Raw genomic sequence first — 21,654 nt, 5'->3', positions numbered from 1 at the left:
AAAGACATGGACAGAACTGCTGTTGCTAACACTGGCCGTTCGCTAACTGTTTCGGCTGTCTAAAGGTCAAATAAATAAAACTCGGAGCTCTCTTCCCTGCAGTCAAAAGCCCCTGATTGTGACTCCTGATTACAGATATTATTTCTACAGAATCTCCGGCTTGTAAGCTGCTCTTTTTTTGATGCCATTCTAGCAACAACTTGGGTTTGATTTCTTGATGATTTCAGACATTACATTGCGTTAAGCTGCTGTGTTATCCACATTGACTTACGATAAGTCCAATCAACAATGAAGACACAGACTCAAGACAGCCAGAGTCCTGCAGGTACTTTCGTTTTCAAACAATTTAAAATGTTACTGCATTGGCTTCAAGCGCCAAAACCTTTCTATGTGCTACATAAAGATATTTATTCTTAAAGTGTAGGTTCAAACTGCACATTTACCAGTTTGAATGTATAGTTTAATTCACACTAACATGTATAAAACCCTTTGTAAGCGCTCATTAATGAATGATATTTTTCTGCCTGACTTTTCAAAGAGGTGACAGATCAAGACAACAACGACACATCAGAGGGAACTGACGAAGACTCGATATCTCCAGAAATGGACGTCAGTGTAACGGAAACTCCGGTTTCAGACTCCTTCCCTTCACCTCCGGCAACCGAAGTGTCTGAACCCAACCCAACTTCAGACTCTGGACTCTTTGAAGGAGCAGACCCGGAGCCAGCGGTCGTCATTATCGATGAGAACTTGAACCCGTTTGTGCCGAAAGGAATCGAAATCCAAACCCTCCCACCGGCGACGGACGACATATCGACGAGGCTGTACAGGATCTTGCAGTTGAGTTGGATCAATCGGACCTATCAACCAATGAGATTTCAGAATCAGAAGAATCAGAAACAGGTTTCTCACCAGGTAGGTTGACACGTACGAGGAATTTGACTTAGAGTCGTGGTGCGTACATAAAAGTCAAACAAGAATTAAAAACACAGATGGAATTGATTTTAAATCCTGATTAAAACACTGATGATTTGAGCAGATTTGTTCCACATAATAATAATAATACATTTTATTTTAGGCGCTTTCATGACACCCAAGGACACCGTACAATTTGTTAAAAAATAAAACGCTAATAGGCAACAGAACATAGAAAACAAAGATTGTTAGTTTAAATGACCAGATCAGAGAGAGGTGTATTTCAGTGTCAGGTGAGACAATGCAATATTTACAGTGATCGTTACAAGTGACGTGAAAGTACTATAATAACATGATAACATTATTAAAGTTATAAAATATATAGTCAAATATAGCAGTATTTACATCGAAATAGAATGGAATAAAATATGTGCAGTAATAAAACAGAAAAAGAAAGACATTAAGAAATATCGCAGTGGAAACACATTAAAAAGCAAAGATAATAAAACATGAATACAAGTTACAGTTTAAGATGTGAAGAGTTCAATTAAAAGCAGAGGCAAAAAGGAAAGTCTTCAGCCTGGGTTTAACAGTAGTCAGAGCTGCAGCCGACCGGCAGCTTTCTGGGAGTTTGTTCCAGATATTTGGAAATATCCCGAACCAAATTCTCTCATTCCTCTACCTCTAGTCTTCCTGTAAGTTATAGTTCTTTTGACACTTTTCTAACCTTTTTATATTCCCTTTCATCCTTCTCTTTCATCCATTTTGCATCCCCAGACAACACATTACAGAATGAACTATTCAAGGAAAGAGTATGTAGAGAAAGCTTGTAATATATCTCATGCATAGTATACATTCTGTGTTGATACACAGTGGGATTGGCACCTCAAAAAAAAGATATTGTGTGCATTAAAGGTCCCCTATCATCCTCCTCTTCATCAGTATATCACAGGTCTCAGATATATCCAGAGCCTGTCTCTGATTGGCTGAAACACCAAACAGGTCATTGCAGCATTACCCATAATCCCCTCTGTTTCAGCCCTGTTTCCAAAGTGCTGATTCTCTGTCTGTTACTTTAGATGAAAATAAGGAGCCCCTCCCCACGCCCCTCTGAGAGACATTTGGTTACAAAGAACTCAATGGTGCTCTAGGAGGAGATTCAGGTGATAAGGGGGGGGGGGGGTTACATTGGTTGCTGATTGGCTAATGGTTACACAAGACAACACATCGTTATGACATCATCAAGTTGCCAAAAGGTTTTTATATAAATGGATCAGGACAAAAAGAGAGAGAATCTTTGTTCCTGAAACTTTCAGAGTCTCTTTCCACAGAGGGGACACATGTTGATGTAGAAGAGACATGAAGAAGAGGGGACACATGTTGATGTAGAAGAGACATGAAGAAGAGGGGACACATGTTGATGTAGAAGAGACATGAAGAAGAGGGGACACATGTTGATGTGGAAGAGACATGAAGAAGAGGGGACACATGTTGATGTAGAAGAGACATGAAGAAGAGGGGACACATGTATGTTAGAAGAAGACATGAAGAAGAGGGGGACACATGTTGATGTAGAAGATGACATGAAGAAGAGGGGACACATGGTGATGTAGAAGAGACATGAATAAGAGAGGACACATGTTGATGTAGAAGAGACATAAAGAAGAGTGGACACATGTTGGAGGGGACACATGTTGATGTAGAAGAGACATGAAGAAGAGGGGACACATGTTGATGTAGAAGAGACATGAAGAAGAGAGGACACATGTTGATGTAGAAGAGACATAGAGAAGAGGGACACATGTTGATGTAGAAGAGACATGAAGAAGAGAGGACACATGTGATGTAGAAGAGACATGAAGAAGAGGGGACACATGTTGTTGATGTAGAAGAGACATGAAGAAGAGAGAGGACACATGTTGATGTAGAAGAGACATGAAGAAGAGGGGACACATGTTGATGTAGAAGAGACATGAAGAAGAGGGCACACAGTTGATGTAGAAGAGACATGAAGAAGAGGGGACACATGTTGATGTAGAAGAGACATGAAAAGAGGGGACACATTTGATGTAGAAGAGACATGGAGAAGAGGGGACACATGTTGATGTAGAAGAGACATGAAGAAGAGGGGACACATGTTGATGTAGAAGAGACATGAAAAAGAGGGGACACATGTTGATGTAGAAGAGACATGGAGAAGAGGGGACACATGTTGATGTAGAAGAGACATGAAGAAGAGAGGACAATGTTGATGTAGAAGAGACATGAAGAAGAGGGGACACATGTTGATGTAGAAGAGACATGAAGAAGAGGGGACACATGTTGATGTAGAAGAGACATGAAAAAGAGGGGACACATGTTGATGTAGAAGAGACATGAAGAAGAGGGGACACATGTTGATGTGGAAGAGACATGAAGAAGAGGGGACACATGTTGATGTAGAAGAGACATGAAGAAGAGGGGACACATGTTGATGTAGAAGAGACGTGAAAGAGAGGGGACACATGTTGATGTAGAAGAGACGTGTGAAAAAGAGGGGACACATGTTTGATGTAGAAGAGACATGAAGAAGAGGGGACACATGTTGATGTGGAAGAGACATGAAGAAGAGGGGACACATGTGATGTAGAAGAGACATGAAGAAGAGGGGACACATGTTGATGTAGAAGAGACATGAAGAAGAGGGGACACATGGTGATTGTAGAAGAGACATGAGGAAGAGGGGGACACATGCTGATGTAGAAGAGACATGAAGAAGAGGGGACACATGTTGATGTAGAAGAGACATGAAGAAGAGGGGACACATGTTGATGTAGAAGAGACATGAAGAAGAGGGGACACATGTTGATGTAGAAGAGACGTGAAGAAGAGGGGACACGTGTTGATGTAGAAGAGACGTGAAGAAGAGGGGACACGTGTTGATGTAGAAGAGACGTGAAGAAGAGGGGACACGTGTTGATGTAGAAGAGACGGGAAGAAGAGGGGACACATGTTGATGTAGAAGAGACGTGAAGAAGAGGGGACACATGTTGATGTAGAAGAGACATGAAGAAGAGGGGACACATGTTGATGTAGAAGAGACATGAAGAAGAGAGGACACATGTTGATGTAGAAGAGACATGAAGAAGAGGAGGACACATGTTGAATGTAGAAGAGACATGAAGAAGAGGGGGACACATGTGATGTAGAAGAGACATGAGAAGAGATGGACACATGTTGATGTAGAAGAGACATGAAGAAGAGAGGACACATGTGATGTAGAAGAGACATGATAGTAGTCAAGAGGACATGAAGAAGAGAGGACACATGTTGATGTAGAAGAGACATGAAGAAGAGGGGACACATGTTGATGTAGAAGAGACATGAAGAAGAGAGAGGAACACATGTTGAGTAGAAGAGACATGAAGAAGAGAGGACACATGTTGATGTAGAAGAGACATGAAGAAGAGAGGGACACATGGTTGATGTAGAAGAGACATGAAGAAGAGAGGACACATGTTGATGTAGAAGAGACATGAAGAAGAGGGGACACATGTTGATGTAGAAGAGACATGAAGAAGACCTTTTGGGGGGGACACATGTTGATGTAGAAGAGACATGAAGAAGAGGGGACACATGTTGATGTAGAAGAGACATGAAGAAGCGAGGGACACATGTTGATTGTAGAAGAGACATGAAGAAGAGAGGGACACATGTTGATGTAGAAGAGACATGAAGAAGAGGGGACACATGTTGATGTAGAAGAGACATGAAGAGAGAGGACACATGTTGATGTAGAAGAGACATGAAGAAGAGAGGACACATGTTGATGTAGAAGAGACATGAAGAAGAGGGGACACATGTTGATGTAGAAGAGACATGAAGAAGAGAGGACACATGTTGATGTAGAAGAGACATGAAGAAGAGAGGACACATGTTGATGTAGAAGAGACATGAAGAAGAGGGACACATGTTGATGTAGAAGAGACATGAAGAAGAGAGGACAATGTTGATGTAGAAGAAGACATGAAGAAGAGGGGACACATGTTGATGTAGAAGAGACGTGAAGAAGAGGGGACACATGTTGATGTAGAAGAGACATGAAGAAGAGGGGACACATTGATGTAGAAGAGACATGAAGAAGAGAGGACACATGTTGATGTAGAAGAGACATGAAGAAGAGAGAGGGACACATGTTGATGTAGAAGAGACATGAAGAAGAGAGGACACATGTTGATGTAGAAGAGACATGAAGAAGAGGGGACACATGTTGATTGTAGAAGAGACATGAAGAAGAGAGGACACATGTTGATGTAGAAGAGACATGAAGAAGAGAGGACACATGTTGATGTAGAAGAGACATGAAGAAGAGGGGGACACATGTTGATGTAGAAGAGACATGAAGAAGAGAGGACACATGTTGATGTAGAAGAGACATTGAAGAAGAGAGGACACATGTTGATGTAGAAGGAGACATGAAGAAGAGAGGACACATGTTGATGTAGAAGAGGACATGAAGAAAGAGGAGGACACATGTTGATGTAGAAGAGACATGAAGAAGAGGGGACAACATGTTGATGTAGAAGAGACAGTAAGAAGAGGGGACACATGTTGATGTAGAAGAGACATGAAGAAGAGGGGACACATGTTGATGTAGAAGAGACATGAAGAAGAGAGGACACATGTTGATGTAAGAAGAGACATGAAGAAGAGAGGACACATGTTGATGTAGAAGAGACATGAAGAAGAGGGGACAATGTTGATGTAAGAAGAGACATGAAGAAGAGGGGACACATTGTTGATGTAGAAGGACATGAAGAAGAGGGGGGACACATGTTGATGTAGAAGAGGGGGACACATGTTGATGTAGAAGAGACATGAAGAAGAGGGACACATGCTGATGTTAGAAGAGACATGAAGAAGAGGGGACACATGTTGATGTAGAAGAGACATGGAGAAGAGGGGACACATGTTTGATGTAGAGGAGACATGAAGAAGAGGGGACACATGTTGATGTAGAGGAGACATGAAGAAGAGGGGACACATGTTGATGTAGAGGAGACATGAAGAAGAGGGGACCACATGTTGATGTAGAAGAGACATGGAGAATAGGGGACCACATATTGATGTAGAAGAGACATGAAGAAGAGGGGACAGAACATGTTGATGTAGAAGAGACATGAAGAAGAGGGGGACACATGTTGATGTAGAAGAGACATGAAGAATGAGGGGGACACATGTTGATGTAGAAGAGACATGAAGAAGAGGGGACACATGTTGATGTAGAAGAGACATGGAAGAAGAGGGGACACATGTTGATGTAGAAGAGACATGGAGAAGAGGGGACCACATGTTGATGTAGAAGAGACATGGAGAAGAGGGTACACATGTTGATGTAGAAGAGACATGGAGAAGAGGGGACACATGTGATGTAGAAGAGACATGAAGAAGAGGGGGACCACATGTTGATGTAGAAGAGACATGAAGAAGAGGGGACACATGTTGATGTTAGAAGAGACCATGAAGAAGGGGACACATGTTGATGATGAAGAGACATGAAGAAGAGGGGACACATGTTGATTAAGAAGAGACATGAAGAAGAGGGGACCACATGTTGATGTAGAAGAGGACATGAAGAAGAGGGGACACATGTTGAGTAGAAGAGACATGAAGAAGAGGGGGACACCATGTTGATGTAGAGAGACATGAAGAAGAGGGGACACATGTTGATGTAGAAAGACATGAAGAAGAGGGGACACATGTTGATGTAGAAGAGACATGAAGAAGAGGGGACACATGTTGATGTAGAAGAGACATGAAGAAGAGGGGACACATGTTGATGTAGAAGAGACATGAAGAAGAGGGGACACATGTTTATGTAGAAGAGACATGAAGAAGAGGATTTTGCAGAATAGGTGACCTTTTAATGTAATGATTTCAGAAGAGGGGAGTGGCTTCCTGTCTGTTGTTGAGGAACAAACCAGCGCTCCCTCCACGGCCCGGCCTCCTGTGAAGTATCTCACCACGCCCTCCATGACCACAGCGAGTAACGGAAGAGAACTGGTGGTGTTCTTCAGTCTGCGCGTCACCAACATGGACTTCTCCCTAGATCTTTTCAACAAGACGTCGTCCGAATACAGGTCCCTGGAGAGCACCTTCTTAGACGTGGTGAGTAGGAATTAACAGAGTAAATAACATTGAGTTTCAGGCAGAAATGCAGTACTACAGTATTTGTGACATAATGACTATAACTTGGCTTTACTTGAGACACATTAACTCAACATGAAATACTTTAGTTTATTTAAATCATGTTGACTTGTGGCAAGATGATTTAACTTGGACCTGCACATCAGCAGGAGAGGACTCTTTAAAGTAGAGACACTACATACTGATATACACCTGAACATCAGCAGGAGAGGACTCTTTAAAGTAGAGACTCTACATACTGATATACACCTGAACATCAGCAGGAGAGGACTCTTTCAAGTAGAGACACTACATACTGATATACACCTGAACATCAGCACGAGAGGACTCTTTAAAGTAGAGACACTACATACTGATATACACCTGAACATCAGCAGGAGAGGACTCTTTCAAGTAGGAGACACTACATACTGATATACACCTGAACATCAGCAGGAGAGGACTCTTTAAAGTAGAGACACTACATACTGATATACACCTGAACATCAGCAGGAGAGGACTCTTTAAAGTAGAGACTCTACATACTGATATACACCTGAACATCAGCAGGAGAGGACTCTTTAAAGTAGAGGCACTACATACTGATATACACCTGAACATCAGCAGGAGAGGACTGTTTAAAGTAGAGACACTACATACTGATATACACCTGAACATCAGCAGGAGAGGACTCTTTAAAGTAGAGACACTACATACTGATATACACCTGAACATCAACAGGAGAGGACTCTTTAAAGTAGAGACACTACATACTGATATACACCTGAACATCAGCAGGAGAGGACTCTTTAAAGTAGAGACACTACATACTGATATACACCTGAACATCAGCAGGAGAGGACTCTTTAAAGTAGAGACACTACATACTGATAAACACCTGAACATCAGCAGGAGAGAACTCTTTAAAGTAGAGACACTACATACTGATATACACCTGAACATCAGCAGGAGAGGACTCTTTAAAGTAGAGACACTACATACTGATATACACCTGAACATCAGCAGGAGAGACTCTTTAAAGTAGAGACACTACATACTGATATACACCTGAACATCAGCAGGAGAGGACTCTTTAAAGTAGAGACACTACATACTGATATACACCTGAACATCAACAGGAGAGGACTCTTTAAAGTAGAGACACTACATACTGATATACACCTGAACATCAGCAGGAGAGGACTCTTTAAAGTAGAGACACTACATACTGATATACACCTGAACATCAGCAGGAGAGGACTCTTTAAAGTAGAGACACTACATACTGATAAACACCTGAACATCAGCAGGAGAGAACTCTTTAAAGTAGAGACACTACATACTGATATACACCTGAACATCACAGGAGAGGACTCTTTAAAGTAGAGACACTACATACTGATATACACCTGAACATCAGCAGGAGAGGACTCTTTAAAGTAGAGGACACTACATACTGATATACAACCTGAAACATCAGCAGGAGAGGACTCTTTAAAGTAGAGACTCTACATACTGATATACACCTGAACATCAGCAGGAGAGGACTCTTTAAAGTAGAGACACTACATACTGATATACACCTGAACATCAGCAGGAGAGGGACTGTTTAAAGTAGAGCCACTACATACTGATATACACCTGAACATCAGCAGGAGAGGACTGTTTAAAGTAGAGACACTACATACTGATATACACCTGAACATCAGCAGGAGAGGACTCTTTAAAGTAGAGACACTACATACTGATATACACCTGAACATCAACAGGAGAGGACTCTTTAAAGTAGAGACACTACATACTGATATACACCTGAACATCAGCAGGAGAGGACTCTTTAAAGTAGAGATGCTACATACTGATATACACCTGAACATCAGCAGGAGAGGACTCTTTAAAGTAGAGACGCTACATACTGATATACACCTGAACATCAGCAGGAGAGAACTCTTTAAAGTAGAGGACTCTACATACTGATATACACCTGAACATCAGCAGGAGAGGACTCTTTAAAGTAGAGACACTACATACTGATATACACCTGAACATCAGCGGAGAGGACTCTTTAAAGTAGAGACACTACATACTGATATACACCTGAACATCAGCAGGAGAGGACTCTTTAAAGTAGAGACACTACATACTGATATACACCTAAACATCAGCAGGAGAGGACTCTTTAAAGTAGAGACGCTACATACTGATATACACCTGAACATCAGCAGGAGAGAACTCTTTAAAGTAGAGACGCTACATACTGATATACACCTGAACATCAGCAGGAGAGGACTCTTTAAAGTAGAGACTCTACATACTGATATACACCTGAACATCAGCAGGAGAGGACTCTTTAAAGTAGAGACACTACATACTGATATACACCTGAACATCAGCAGGAGAGGACTCTTTAAAGTAGAGACACTAATACTGATATACACCTGAACATCAGCAGGAGAGGACTCTTTAAAGTAGAGACACTACATACTGATATACACCTGAACATCAGCAGGGAGAGGACTCTTTAAAGTAGAGACACTACATACTGATATACACCTGAACATCAACAGGAGAGGACTCTTTAAAGTAGAGACACTACATACTGATATACACCTGAACATCAGCAGGAGAGGACTCTTTAAAGTAGAGATGCTACATACTGATATACACCTGAACATCAGCAGGAGAGGACTCTTTAAAGTAGAGACGCTACATACTGATATACACCTGAACATCAGCAGGAGAGAACTCTTTAAAGTAGAGACTCTACATACTGATATACACCTGAACATCAGCAGGAGAGGACTCTTTAAAGTAGAGACACTACATACTGATATACACCTGAACATCAGCAGGAGAGGACTCTTTAAAGTAGAGACACTACATACTGATATACACCTGAACATCAGCAGGAGAGGACTCTTTAAAGTAGAGACACTACATACTGATATACACCTGAAACTCAGCAGGAGAGGACTCTTTAAAGTAGAGACGCTACATACTGATATACACCTGAACATCAGCAGGAGAGAACTCTTTAAAGTAGAGACGCTACATACTGCAGAATAGGGCCCCTTTAAAACAGTATGGGATCACCAACTACATTTGTCCAAGGGCCAAAATGTATCCAATAGACACTATCGCGAGCCAGCGATTTTTATATAGCCCAGAATTTTGAAGTGGGGGGGGGGAGTGCGTGCTCGTGGAGCACGCTCAGGTACTGTGGACCACATGAAGCTTAGCAGACTCTTCACGCTAACGAAGGATCACTCCTAGGCAGGGTTGGGAGGGTTACTTTGTAAATGTAATCAGTTACTGAATACATGCTCTGAAGTAATCAGAATACAGCTACGTGTCTTAAAAATGTATTCAGATTACTTTTAGAATACTTTTAGAATACTGTCTTTTTCCATAACAGATGGGTATGTTTTGGGGAACAGGAGACACGTATTTTACTGTTTTAATGGCTTATCAAGAACTCAAACACAACATCTTGGTGTCATTCTGGACAGCTCTCTCTCATCTGCACCACACATAAAAAACATCACCCGGACTGCATTCTTTGTACTGTCTTAAAACCTTTCCTTGGAATATGTTATGAATTGTAAGGTGTCCTTGGTGCTTTGAAAGGCGCCCCTAAATAGAATGAATCATCATTATTATTTATTATCTGAAACGATGTAATAACTTTTAAAACTGTTTCCAGTCACTTGCCCCATGCATTCAGCAGCAGCAGGCCATTCACTTTGATTTGATCCCGTTATGAAATGTCATCATCGCGACTATAAAGAAACGCTACATAAACGTTATCTTGCACATTTTATGAACCATCTCCGTTTCTAACTTTTAATATATTTTAAAAGAGATCTCTCTCTCATCTGCGTGCGGGGGCGGGGCCTCACAGACACGCTGCATCTCTCTCTCGCTCACAGACACGCTGCAGCGCTGTGCAGTGTGCACACAGCTCTGCCGGTAATGAATATTACATTTTGTGAGGAAACTTTTCCACCAATAATTCCAAAAAGTATTCCAAATGTATTCACTTCAGGTTTACGAAAGTAACTGTAATCAGATTACTCGTTTTTCAAATGTAACGCCAGCTGAATACAGTTAGCCTACTTGATTTGTGTATTCTGATTACGTAACGCCGTTACATGTATTCCGTTACAACCCAACCCTGCTTCTAGGCTACTGTCCCGCAGCTCCTGCCTCTCTGTTGGACTCTGTCGCTGCGGGGCTGCTGCTGTGGTGCGGAGCGCATTAACCAGACTCTTCACAACGAAGGATCAATTCTTGTTCAAGGCAGGGAAGGTTTCGCAGTACGCAGTCTACTGCCTCTCTGTTGGACTCCGGTACTGCACCTTACTCACGGGACGTTGTAACAAAAAAAAATGGGTGGGAGGCGAACGCAGTAACCACTCCGCCAACCCATGGATGTATAATAAGAACTGGATACAGCGTGGGAGGCGGGGCCTCATTAATTCCTATGAGAGTTGCTCATTAGCGCATGATGATAAAATGGCCCACCTTTTGAGAGAGTGAAACGTCACAGATTACCCAGCATGCCTGAGAAGTACCCGTATGTGCGCTCATAGAGCATGCGCAACTTTAACCAAAATGCTCGTTCACATCAAGCACGTTAATTTGCGTACACGTAACAGCACCGCGCGTTCATGACAGCATGGTAATGGTTGTTGTTATCATGGATTTGATATGAACGAGGCGGCAGTTAGCAGCTAGTGGCTAGCTAGTAATGATGCTAATGTACACATCAATCGTTATGTACTTATATTACGCTGTAACAGGATCTAGTGATATCCAACAGAGCTTCATTTAGCATGAAATAATTATTGCACTGTATATATATATATATTTATATACAGTGCAATAAGCTTCTTAGTGCAATACGAAGCTACAGGGACGTTAATAATGTCGGTAATATTAACTTTATTTAATACAACATTTACGGTACAAGATGTAATCATACAGCCCATGTATGATAATGAATTACAGCAAACATGTGCAATATATCCATTATTACAGCTCCGTGGGATGGCAGTGAGACGATATGGATCCGTTCTTATCCATGGGTAAAGATAAACGCAACTCACATTGGTTTCTCATACAGCATCTCTGTAAACTACGTGTATTCACTGAATTTCACTCTCTGCCTTTAACGGCTCGTTGTAGCTCCAATAGCTCCAGCCCCACCCTCCGGTTAGCGCGGTCCCGTGGGTTAGATGCGCGTTCATAATGCAGAGGGAAATAACTCTCAGAATAACGTTATTAGCACATTTTTACAACTTGAGGAACGAATGTTTTTAATAAGGGCTATACAAGTGTTCACACTGGGTAGTTTATTTAGTTTAAAAACAATTATCCAACGAGTTACAGACCACTCTTTCCCCATGTAAGTCAATGGGAAAAAGTGTTTCCGGGCCTGGCAACCAAACGGAAGTGTAGTACCGCCGTTTGGCCAGCACGAATATTTTCATCTGAGTCCGGCGCACTTCCTGGGGGCTTGCGCCAACCCCACAGTCACCCCCGTCGTGCGGGCCGGATGAGAATGTCTGGCGGGCCGGATGTGGCCCGCGGGCCGCCAGTTGGTGATCACTGCATGGGGTACATGTTGATTTCACAATGTAATAGCTGCAGAAAATCACACAATTGGCGTTTTGTTTGGTTCCCTATAAACTTTAATGTCCTCTCTGCCAAAGGGAACTATCTCCAGGGAAATTAAGGCTCCATTTACTGGACCAAGCTGTGGACAAACGGCAAATTCCAGTGTGTCCTGAGCAGTGATGCAAATATTTTCCAAAAGAAGCAGCTAGCAATAACCAAATGTTCATTATAATGATTGTTTTGCTTTTCCCCTGAAATCTGAAGCTTGTAGTACGCTCCAAAGAAAACAATCAGAAAGTGATTTGTTTTTTTTCTCCAACAATGACAACATTTGGAAATTCTTCAATTGAAAGTTTAATGTAATATAAGATTGGTAAGAAAAGTACTAAGTATATGGTTAAAAGAAGGTGTTGTTTTATAAGACTTACCCTATATTTTACCCAAACAATGCTTTTATATGTTTCTATTGACTGCTTTGAATCCTTTCTTCAACTGTGTATGTATTTTCCCATCTCTAAAGCTGAAATGCATCAGTAAAACATTCATACTGGGCTCCCAGTGGTCACCATTAGAAAGCCATGTTTCCTCCAGTATCTCCCTGGTGGACATATTAAACATACCCAGAAATATGACGCACAGTCAGCATTCCTTCACCCGATAAATGAATACTACACCTTCATGAGATGTGTGTTCCTCTGAGCCTCGGCACATCTTTCCAACAGGATAATAATGCTGAAAAGAGAGAGGCTAAATACAAATCAATGTGAACACGTGTGGTCTTGTAACCCTGGTCAACAAGACTTTACCTTTGGTCTGGGAACAAATGAAGAGGCGTACAAATATTAGCTGCAAATCTATAAGCAGGACTGTTTCAAGGAGTGTGAAAATGTCCCTTTTTAAATGCATTTTTTTATTTTGTTTCATTAATGTATTCCTCAGTGAAATCACATTACCACTTCCTGTCCCCTGGTCTGGAAGTCAATGGTTTCCTGAATATGTTTTTGGTTGTTAGCCTGAAATAAAGTCTGCGGTTAACACAAGCTGAAGAGATTTTAATTCTACGACATAAACTAAGTCAGTAAATACCCCACTGGTGGATTTAAAAACGGAGGTTGCTAACAGGTGTCTAAATGAGACGAATAAACGTCATCACGCCGAACATTAGCCTCCTTTAGCTTAGCGGTGGTGACGTGAAGTCATGTGACCGTGCTGTAGTTCCTTTATAGCCCAACATTAGCCTCCTTTAGCTTAGCGGTGGTGACGTGAAGTCATGTGACCGTGCTGTAGTTCCTTTATAGCCCAACATTAGCCTCCTTTAGCTTAGCGGTGGTGACGTGAAGTCATGTGACCGTGCTGTAGTTCCTTTATATCCCAACATTAGCCTCCTTTAGCTTTAGCGGTGGTGACGTGAAGTCATGTGACCGTGCCTGTAGTTCGCTTTATAGCCCAACATTAGCCCCTTTAGCTTAGCGGTGGTGACGTGAAGTCATGTGACCGTTGCTGTAGTTCCTTTAGAGCCCAACATTAGCCACCTGGTTTTAGCTCTAGGCGTGGGACGTGAAGGTCATGTGACCGTGGCTGTAGTTTCCTTTATAGCCCAACATTAGCCACCTTTAGGCTTGAGCGGGTGGTGACGTGAAGTCATGTGACCGGGGCTGTAGTTTCCTTTATAGCCCAACATTAGCCTCCTTTAGGCTTAGCGGTGGTGAAGTGGAAGGTCATGTGACCGTGCTGTGGAGTTCCCTTTATAGCTCCCAACATTTAGCCACCTTTAGCTAGCGGTGGTGACGGATGAAGTCATGTGACCTCGTGCTGGTAGTTTCCTTTATAAGGGCCCACATTAGCCACCTTTAGCTAGGCGGTGGTGGACGTGAAGTCATGTGGACCGTGCTGTAGTTCCTTTATAGCCCCAACATTAGCCTCCTTTAGCTTAGCGGGTGGTGACGTTGAAGTCATGTGACCATGTGCTGTAGTTCCTTTATAGCCCAACATTAGCCACCTTTAGCTTAGCGGTGGTGACGTGAAGTCATGTGACCGTGCTGTAGTTCCTTTATAGCCCAACATTAGCTACCTTTAGCTTAGCGGTGGTGACGTGAAGTCATGTGACCGTGCTGTAGTTCCTTTATAGCCTACCTTTTTACTTCAGAAATCACAAAGTGTTGTTAATATGTGGAGACTATCCTGCTCAACAATATCATAAATGTTTGTTTGAGATTAAGTTCTCCATTAATCTAAAATCCAATGGAGGAATCCCATTGGCTTTTTGTGGAATTGGCCACATTTTAAAAATGGCTTTCCCCATTACTCACTGAGGGCGTAAAGGAGGTCTGCACAATTTAAAGCTAGGAATAAATGATTCCTTGAAGCCATTTATTTTTAAGATTTACAGTTTACACACTTTATTTGTGCTCTGTTGATCATTTATTTGTCTTACACTGGATTATATTTGTCATGTTTGCACAATAGCTCATTCCCCATTAGTCACTGAGGCACAAACACCAACGTCACCCTTTAAGTGCCGTGCAAAAGTAAGTCGTATATTTTTGATGAATGTCCTGCTGCTGTAAACTGGTGTTGTTTTGTATCCCCACGCTCCCCAGAGAGCTCATTACAGAATCAAATCCTTATCACCCCACACATCACTGCGAGTGAACCAGCAGAAGGACCACTGCCAGGGTAAAGTTTACACTACAGAGAAACTTAAAAGAAAACCTCCACGATGTGTTTTTCCGCGTGTCTGCAGGTATTGTGTTAACATTTACCCCACAGTTTTAAATAAAGGCTAAAGCTGCATATGGATGGCAGATAGAAGGAAATATCTAATGATTTAACAAGATTCAAAGACTTTAGTGCTGAATAAAATGCTTAACTCCCAGGCTTCTTCAGCAATGCACATAAACGAATATTGCAAGAAGAAAATGTGCAAGAATATATGATGGAATAAGTGCTTTCCTGCTGATGTTCAGGTGTATATCAGTATGTCGTGTCTCTACTTTAAAGAGTCCTCTCCTGCTGATGTTCAGGTGTATATCAGTATGTAGTGTCTCTACTTTAAAGAGTCCTCTCCTGCTGATGTTCAGGTGTATATCAGTATGTTACTGTCTCTACTTTAAGAGTCCTCTCCTGCTGATGTTCAGGTGTATATCAGTATGTAGTGTCTCTACTTTAAAGAGTCCTCTCCTGCTGATGTTCAGGTGTATATCAGTATGTAGTGTCTCTACTTTAAAGAGTCCTCTCCTACTGATGTTTCAGGTGTATATCAGTATGTAGTGTCTCTACTTTAAAGAGTCCTCTCCTGCTGATGTTCAGGTGTATATCAGTATGTAGTGTCTCTACTTTAAAGAGTCCTCTCCTGCTGATGTTCAGGTGTATATCAGTATGTAGTGTCTCTACTTTAAAGAGTTCTCTCCTGCTGATGTTCAGGTGTATATCAGTATGTAGTGTTCTCTACTTTAAAGAGTCCTCTCCTGCTGATGTTCAGGTGTATATCAGTATGTAGTGTCTCTACTTTAAAGAGTGCTCTCCTGCTGATGTTCAGGTGTATATCAGTATGTAGTGTCTCTACTTTAAAGAGTCCTCTCCTACTGATGTTCAGGTGTATATCAGTATGTAGTGTCTCTACTTTAAAGAGTCCTCTCCTGCTGATGTTCAGGTGTATATCAGTATGTAGTGTCTCTACTTTAAAGAGTCCTCTCCTGCTGATGTTCAGGTGTATATCAGTATGTAGTGTCTCTACTTTAAAGAGTCCTCTCCTGCTGATGTTCAGGTGTATATCAGCATGTAGTGTCTCTACTTTAAAAGAGTCCTCTCCTGCTGATGTTCAGGTGTATATCAGTATGTACTGTCTCTACTTTAAAGAGTCCTCTCCTGCTGATGTTCAGGTGTATATCAGTATGTAGTGTCTCTACTTTAAAGAGTCCTCTCCTGCTGATGTTCAGGTGTATATCAGTATGTAGTGTCTCTACTTTAAAGAGTCCTCTCCTACTGATATTTCAGGTTGTATATCAGTATGTAGTGTCTCTACTTTAAAGAGTCCTCTCCTGCTGATGTTCAGGTTGTATATCAGTATGTAGTGTCTCTACTTTAAAGAGTCCTCTCCTGCTGATGTTCAGGTGTATATCAGTATGTAGTGTCTCTACTTTAAAGAGTTCTCTCCTGCTGATGTTCAGGTGTATATCAGTATGTAGTGTCTCTACTTTAAAGAGTCCTCTCCTGCTGATGTTCAGGGTGTATATCAGTATGTAGTGTCTCTACTTTAAAGAGTGCTCTCCTGCTGATGTTCAGGTGTATATCAGTATGTAGTGTCTCTACTTTAAAGAGTCCTCTCCTACTGATGTTCAGGTGTATATCAGTATGTAGTGTCTCTACTTTAAAGAGTCCTCTCCTGCTGATGTTCAGGTGTATATCAGTATGTAGTGTCTCTACTTTAAAGAGTCCTCTCCTGCTGATGTTCAGGTGTATATCAGTATGTAGTGTCTCTACTTTAAAGAGTCCTCTCCTGCTGATGTTCAGGTGTATATCAGTATGTAGTGTCTCTACTTTAAAGAGTCCTCTCCTGCTGATGTTCAGGTGTATATCAGTATGTAGTGTCTCTACTTTAAAGAGTCCTCTCCTGCTGATGTTCAGGTGTATATCAGTATGTAGTGTCTCTACTTTAAAGAGTTCTCTCCTGCTGATGTTCAGGTGTATATCAGTATGTAGTGTCTCTACTTTAAAGAGTCCTCTCCTGCTGATGTTCAGGTGTATATCAGTATGTAGTGTCTCTACTTTAAAGAGTGCTCTCCTGCTGATGTTCAGGTGTATATCAGTATGTAGTGTCTCTACTTTAAAGAGTCCTCTCCTACTGATGTTCAGGTGTATATCAGTATGTAGTGTCTCTACTTTAAAGAGTCCTCTCCTGCTGATGTTCAGGTGTATATCAGTATGTAGTGTCTCTACTTTAAAGAGTCCTCTCCTGCTGATGTTCAGGTGTATATCAGTATGTAGTGTCTCTACTTTAAAGAGTCCTCTCCTGCTGATGTTCAGGTGTATATCAGTATGTAGTGTCTCTACTTTAAAGAGTCCCCTCCTGCTGATGTTCAGGTGTAAAAAGCTTGTTTATTGTTGTGCGATGTTTAACTTTAGTTGTCATACTAATACAAACAGATGAGGAAAGTTTACAGGGATATTATTGTGAGATTCTGTGCCTTCAAATGATGTTGATAGATGATCTAGTTAGCTAACAGACGTCAGACAGCTGCATATTAAGGGGACAAATCTCAATAAAATCTAATTGATCAAGCATGGGTACCGCTTCCCCCGCACATCACAAATATTTACGGTCATTGTTGAATGATGCAGCAACAGGAAATGTGTTTTATAGCTGGTGTTTGAGCGTCTTGCTATGATGAATACATCAGCGGCTGCCACTGATGTGATTATGTTGTTGACTAAGAGATTAACAACAGTTTCCTTCGTCACATTTCTTCACATCTCATTCCATCAAGGTCACCTCAGAGTAGAAATCTCATCAAGATATGAGCATCTTTTCAAATCCAGTTAAACTCCCCAAAAACTCCAGCTGCCTTTCTGCACAGCGAGCAAATTAACTCTCAATATTTGCTGCTTTCTCTAAATCCCATTAGGCCGGACATAATTACCTCTATTGATGCAGTTAACAAAACAGTTCAGCAAAATGAAATCTACTGGGAGAAAGTCTCTTTTTTCTCCTACGAGGCAATATATTGTCCTGAGCAGATTTATATATATATTTTTGAGATAATTACTGAGTGTTTCAGCGTTTTAACTCAGTTTCCACTGCTGTCAGCGATAAACAGCAGCAGGGAGAAAGGAAGAGGTTCTATTTCTCGGATTTAAAGCAATTTATTTCTGCATTAATATGCCTAGGACAAGACCTGTGGTATATTCAGTTGAGATGTGAACCACAATTATCCCACATCACACAGAGGACTCTTTAAAGTAGAGACACTACATACTGATATACACCTGAACATCAGCAGGAGAGGACTCTTTAAAGTTGAGACACTATATACTGATATACACCTGAACATCAACAGGAGAGGACTCTTTAAAGTAGAGACACTACATACTGATATACACCTGAACATCAACAGGAGGACTCTTTAAAGTAGAGACACTACATACTGATATACACCTGAACATCAGCAGGAGAGGACTCTTTAAAGTGGAGACACTACATACTGATATACACCTGAACATCAGCAGGAGAGGACTCTTTAAAGTAGAGACACTACATACTGATATACACCTGAACATCAGCAGGAGAGGACTCTTTAAAGTAGAGACTTAGTTACTTTCCATTTCTGACCAGGCCTTCTTATAAATGTACGGCATCATATATTTTTATCGATTGTTTTTAGAGTTTTATTGCAGAGTAACAAAAGAACACATTTGAAGCTTGACGTTTTTACGACTTCTGGTTGAGATGAAGTGAAGATGAGTTCAGGGACTCTGTAATTTATAGTGTTATCTTTTACTGCATCGAACATGTTATCAACCGTTTCATTGTCACTTTGCAGGAGAGGCAATATGTTCTTTATGAGTTGAGCTGTGTTCAAACTGAAGAGATAAAGGTAGAATTTAGGATGAGACGATGTAATCGGCCAAAAAATATATTTACAGGTTTTTTATTCGTCGCCTTTTCCATAATTTTCTCAGTGCTGGAGTTAGGCTTGTTCGTGGAGTCTGGTATTTACAGATAATTGTGTATTTTTAGGTATTAATTGCAGCATATCTAATGTTTAAGTGCTGTTTCGTAGCCACATTACAAGGGAAGCATGGTTTTCAATCTTCCCTTTTTTTTATTTCCTCAATCCAGGAGTTTTTAGGAAACGTTATAATCTCCTACTAATATCGTCCTTGCATGACTAAGCTCTTCAGCTTATGTAAAACAGAAGAGGCGTTTTGACAAATGCAACCAAACATTTGGGCATTAATATCAAATCATCGGTCAGATGTTGAACAGCTTCTTCCGTCCAAAGGATCTCAACACTGGAAAAAATGCTGCTCCATGTTACGGGAAAAAAGGAAAAGCAACATAAAACCAGTTGTGATAAATTAAAATAAAAATGGTTTACTGAAACTCACATTAGAAAGACATACAGGCAGCCTTTAACTAAACCAAATGGCCAAAATGGCGCAGGTTTAAACAAACAAAACAAATATAACGAGAGGACGGCTCTTAAAGTAAAAGTACACCAATTACCTCTGAACTGAAGTGGAGTAGAAGTACAAAGTAGCATCAAATGGAAATACTCAAGTAAAGTACAAGTACCTCTAAATTGTACTTGAAGGTTTTTGATATCTTTTATACATCACCGTGTGTCCCCGGTGTGTCCCCGGTGTTACCCGGTGTGTCCCCGGTGTGTCAAGAGACTCACAAAGTGTCAGGAAACAAACCCTCTCTCTTCTCCTCCGTACCCACATCTCTAAAAACGGGGATCAACGGAGCTGATCCAGATTTGCTGCGTCATGACGACATTACTAAAATGTGGGCGGGCTTTACACCCACGGGCCAATCAGAAACGTTGCTGTCAGAAACAATGAGACGTGTTCTGGAAGTAATATGGTCTGTGTTTACATTAGCATGCTAACACTCAGAGCTAACCTGTGCTGGAGAGAGTGTGTGTGAAGAAGCAGGAAATCAAAAGGAAGTCACCTTGTGGTAAACCTGAGAGCGAGAGAGAGAGTTTGAGCTCCATCCTGTTTCAGAGAGAATCCTTGATGTGGTTTGGAACATGATGTGGAGTTTCATCACGGCAGCATTTAGCTGAGTATCTTGGTATATCTTTTTTTTTAAAGCTACTGACCCAGAATCACCACTTTAGTAACAGCTGAAACAGAGGGATATGAGGCTAAAATGCTGTTTGGTATTTTGAGCAAAACACATCAGACATGTTTTTTATTTATTTGTATATGTGACCCATAATGTATGCCTACAAATAGCATAATAGAAGACCTTTAAGTAAAGTACTTGAGTAAATGTACTTTACACCTCTGATGATGTTCCTGTCTGCTTCCTCTAGCTGATGCCGTACCTGCAGGCCAACCTGACGGGCTTCAAGAAGCTGGAGATCCTGAACTTCAGGCGGGGCAGCGTGGTGGTGAACAGCAAGGTGAAGTTCTCCCGCTCCGTGCCATACAACATCACTGAGGCCGTGACATGTGTCCTGGAGGAGTTCTGCTCCGACGCCATGAAACACCTGCACATCCAGATCGACACACACTCTCTGGACGTGGAGCCAGGTACGTGCACACACACTTATTACACTTCTGAGACCAAAACACCCCGTTTTAACACCCTTTTAATGATTTTTGACTTCAGGTCACCCCCGCTAAGCTTAAGGCGGCTAATGTTGGGCTATAAAGGAACTACAGCACGGTCACATGACTTCACGTCACCACCGCTAAGCTAAAGGTGGCTAATGTTGGGCTATGAAGGAACTACAGCACGGTCACATGACTTCACGTCACCACCGCTAGCTAAAGGTGGCTAATGTTGGGCTATAAAGGAACTACAGCACGGTCACATGACTTCACGTCACCACCGCTAAGCTAAAGGAGGCTAATGTTGGGCTATAAAGGAACTACAGCACGGTCACATGACTTCACGTCCCCACCGCTAAGCTAAAGGTGGCTAATGTTGGGCTATAAAGGAACTACAGCACGGTCACATGACTTCACGTCACCACCGCTAAGCTAAAGGTGGCTAATGTTGGGCTATAAAGGAACTACAGCACGGTCACATGACTTCACATCACCACCGCTAAGCTAAAGGTGGCTAATGTTGGGCTATAAAGGAACTACAGCACGGTTACATGACTTCACGTCACCACCGCTAAGCTAAAGGAGGCTAATGTTGGGATATAAAGGAACTACAGCACGGTTACATGACTTCACGTCACCACCGCTAAGCTAAAGGTGGCTAATGTTGGG

At 41.6% G+C, this 21,654-nt stretch overlaps 1 protein-coding gene across 1 annotated transcript in view; it reads left to right on the top strand.

Moving 5' to 3' along the window:
- Window positions 1–802: 802 nt before the first annotated feature.
- LOC117548025 (interphotoreceptor matrix proteoglycan 1-like) overlaps window positions 803–21,654 on the top strand; it is a 37,088-nt gene continuing 16,236 nt past the window's right edge. The window contains exons 1-3 of the mRNA XM_034218953.1: window positions 803–915; window positions 6,836–7,062; window positions 20,745–20,964. Of these exons, the coding sequence (XP_034074844.1) occupies window positions 6,928–7,062; window positions 20,745–20,964 (355 nt within the window). The 5' untranslated portion in view covers window positions 803–915; window positions 6,836–6,927. The remainder of the gene's footprint in view (window positions 916–6,835; window positions 7,063–20,744; window positions 20,965–21,654) is intronic.

This window comes from Gymnodraco acuticeps, unplaced genomic scaffold, assembly GCF_902827175.1.
Source record: "Gymnodraco acuticeps unplaced genomic scaffold, fGymAcu1.1, whole genome shotgun sequence".
NCBI classification, from domain to species: domain Eukaryota; kingdom Metazoa; phylum Chordata; class Actinopteri; order Perciformes; family Bathydraconidae; genus Gymnodraco; species Gymnodraco acuticeps.
The sequence above is the reverse complement of the archived record's forward strand: the minus strand, read 5'-3'. Positions and strand labels throughout refer to the sequence as shown.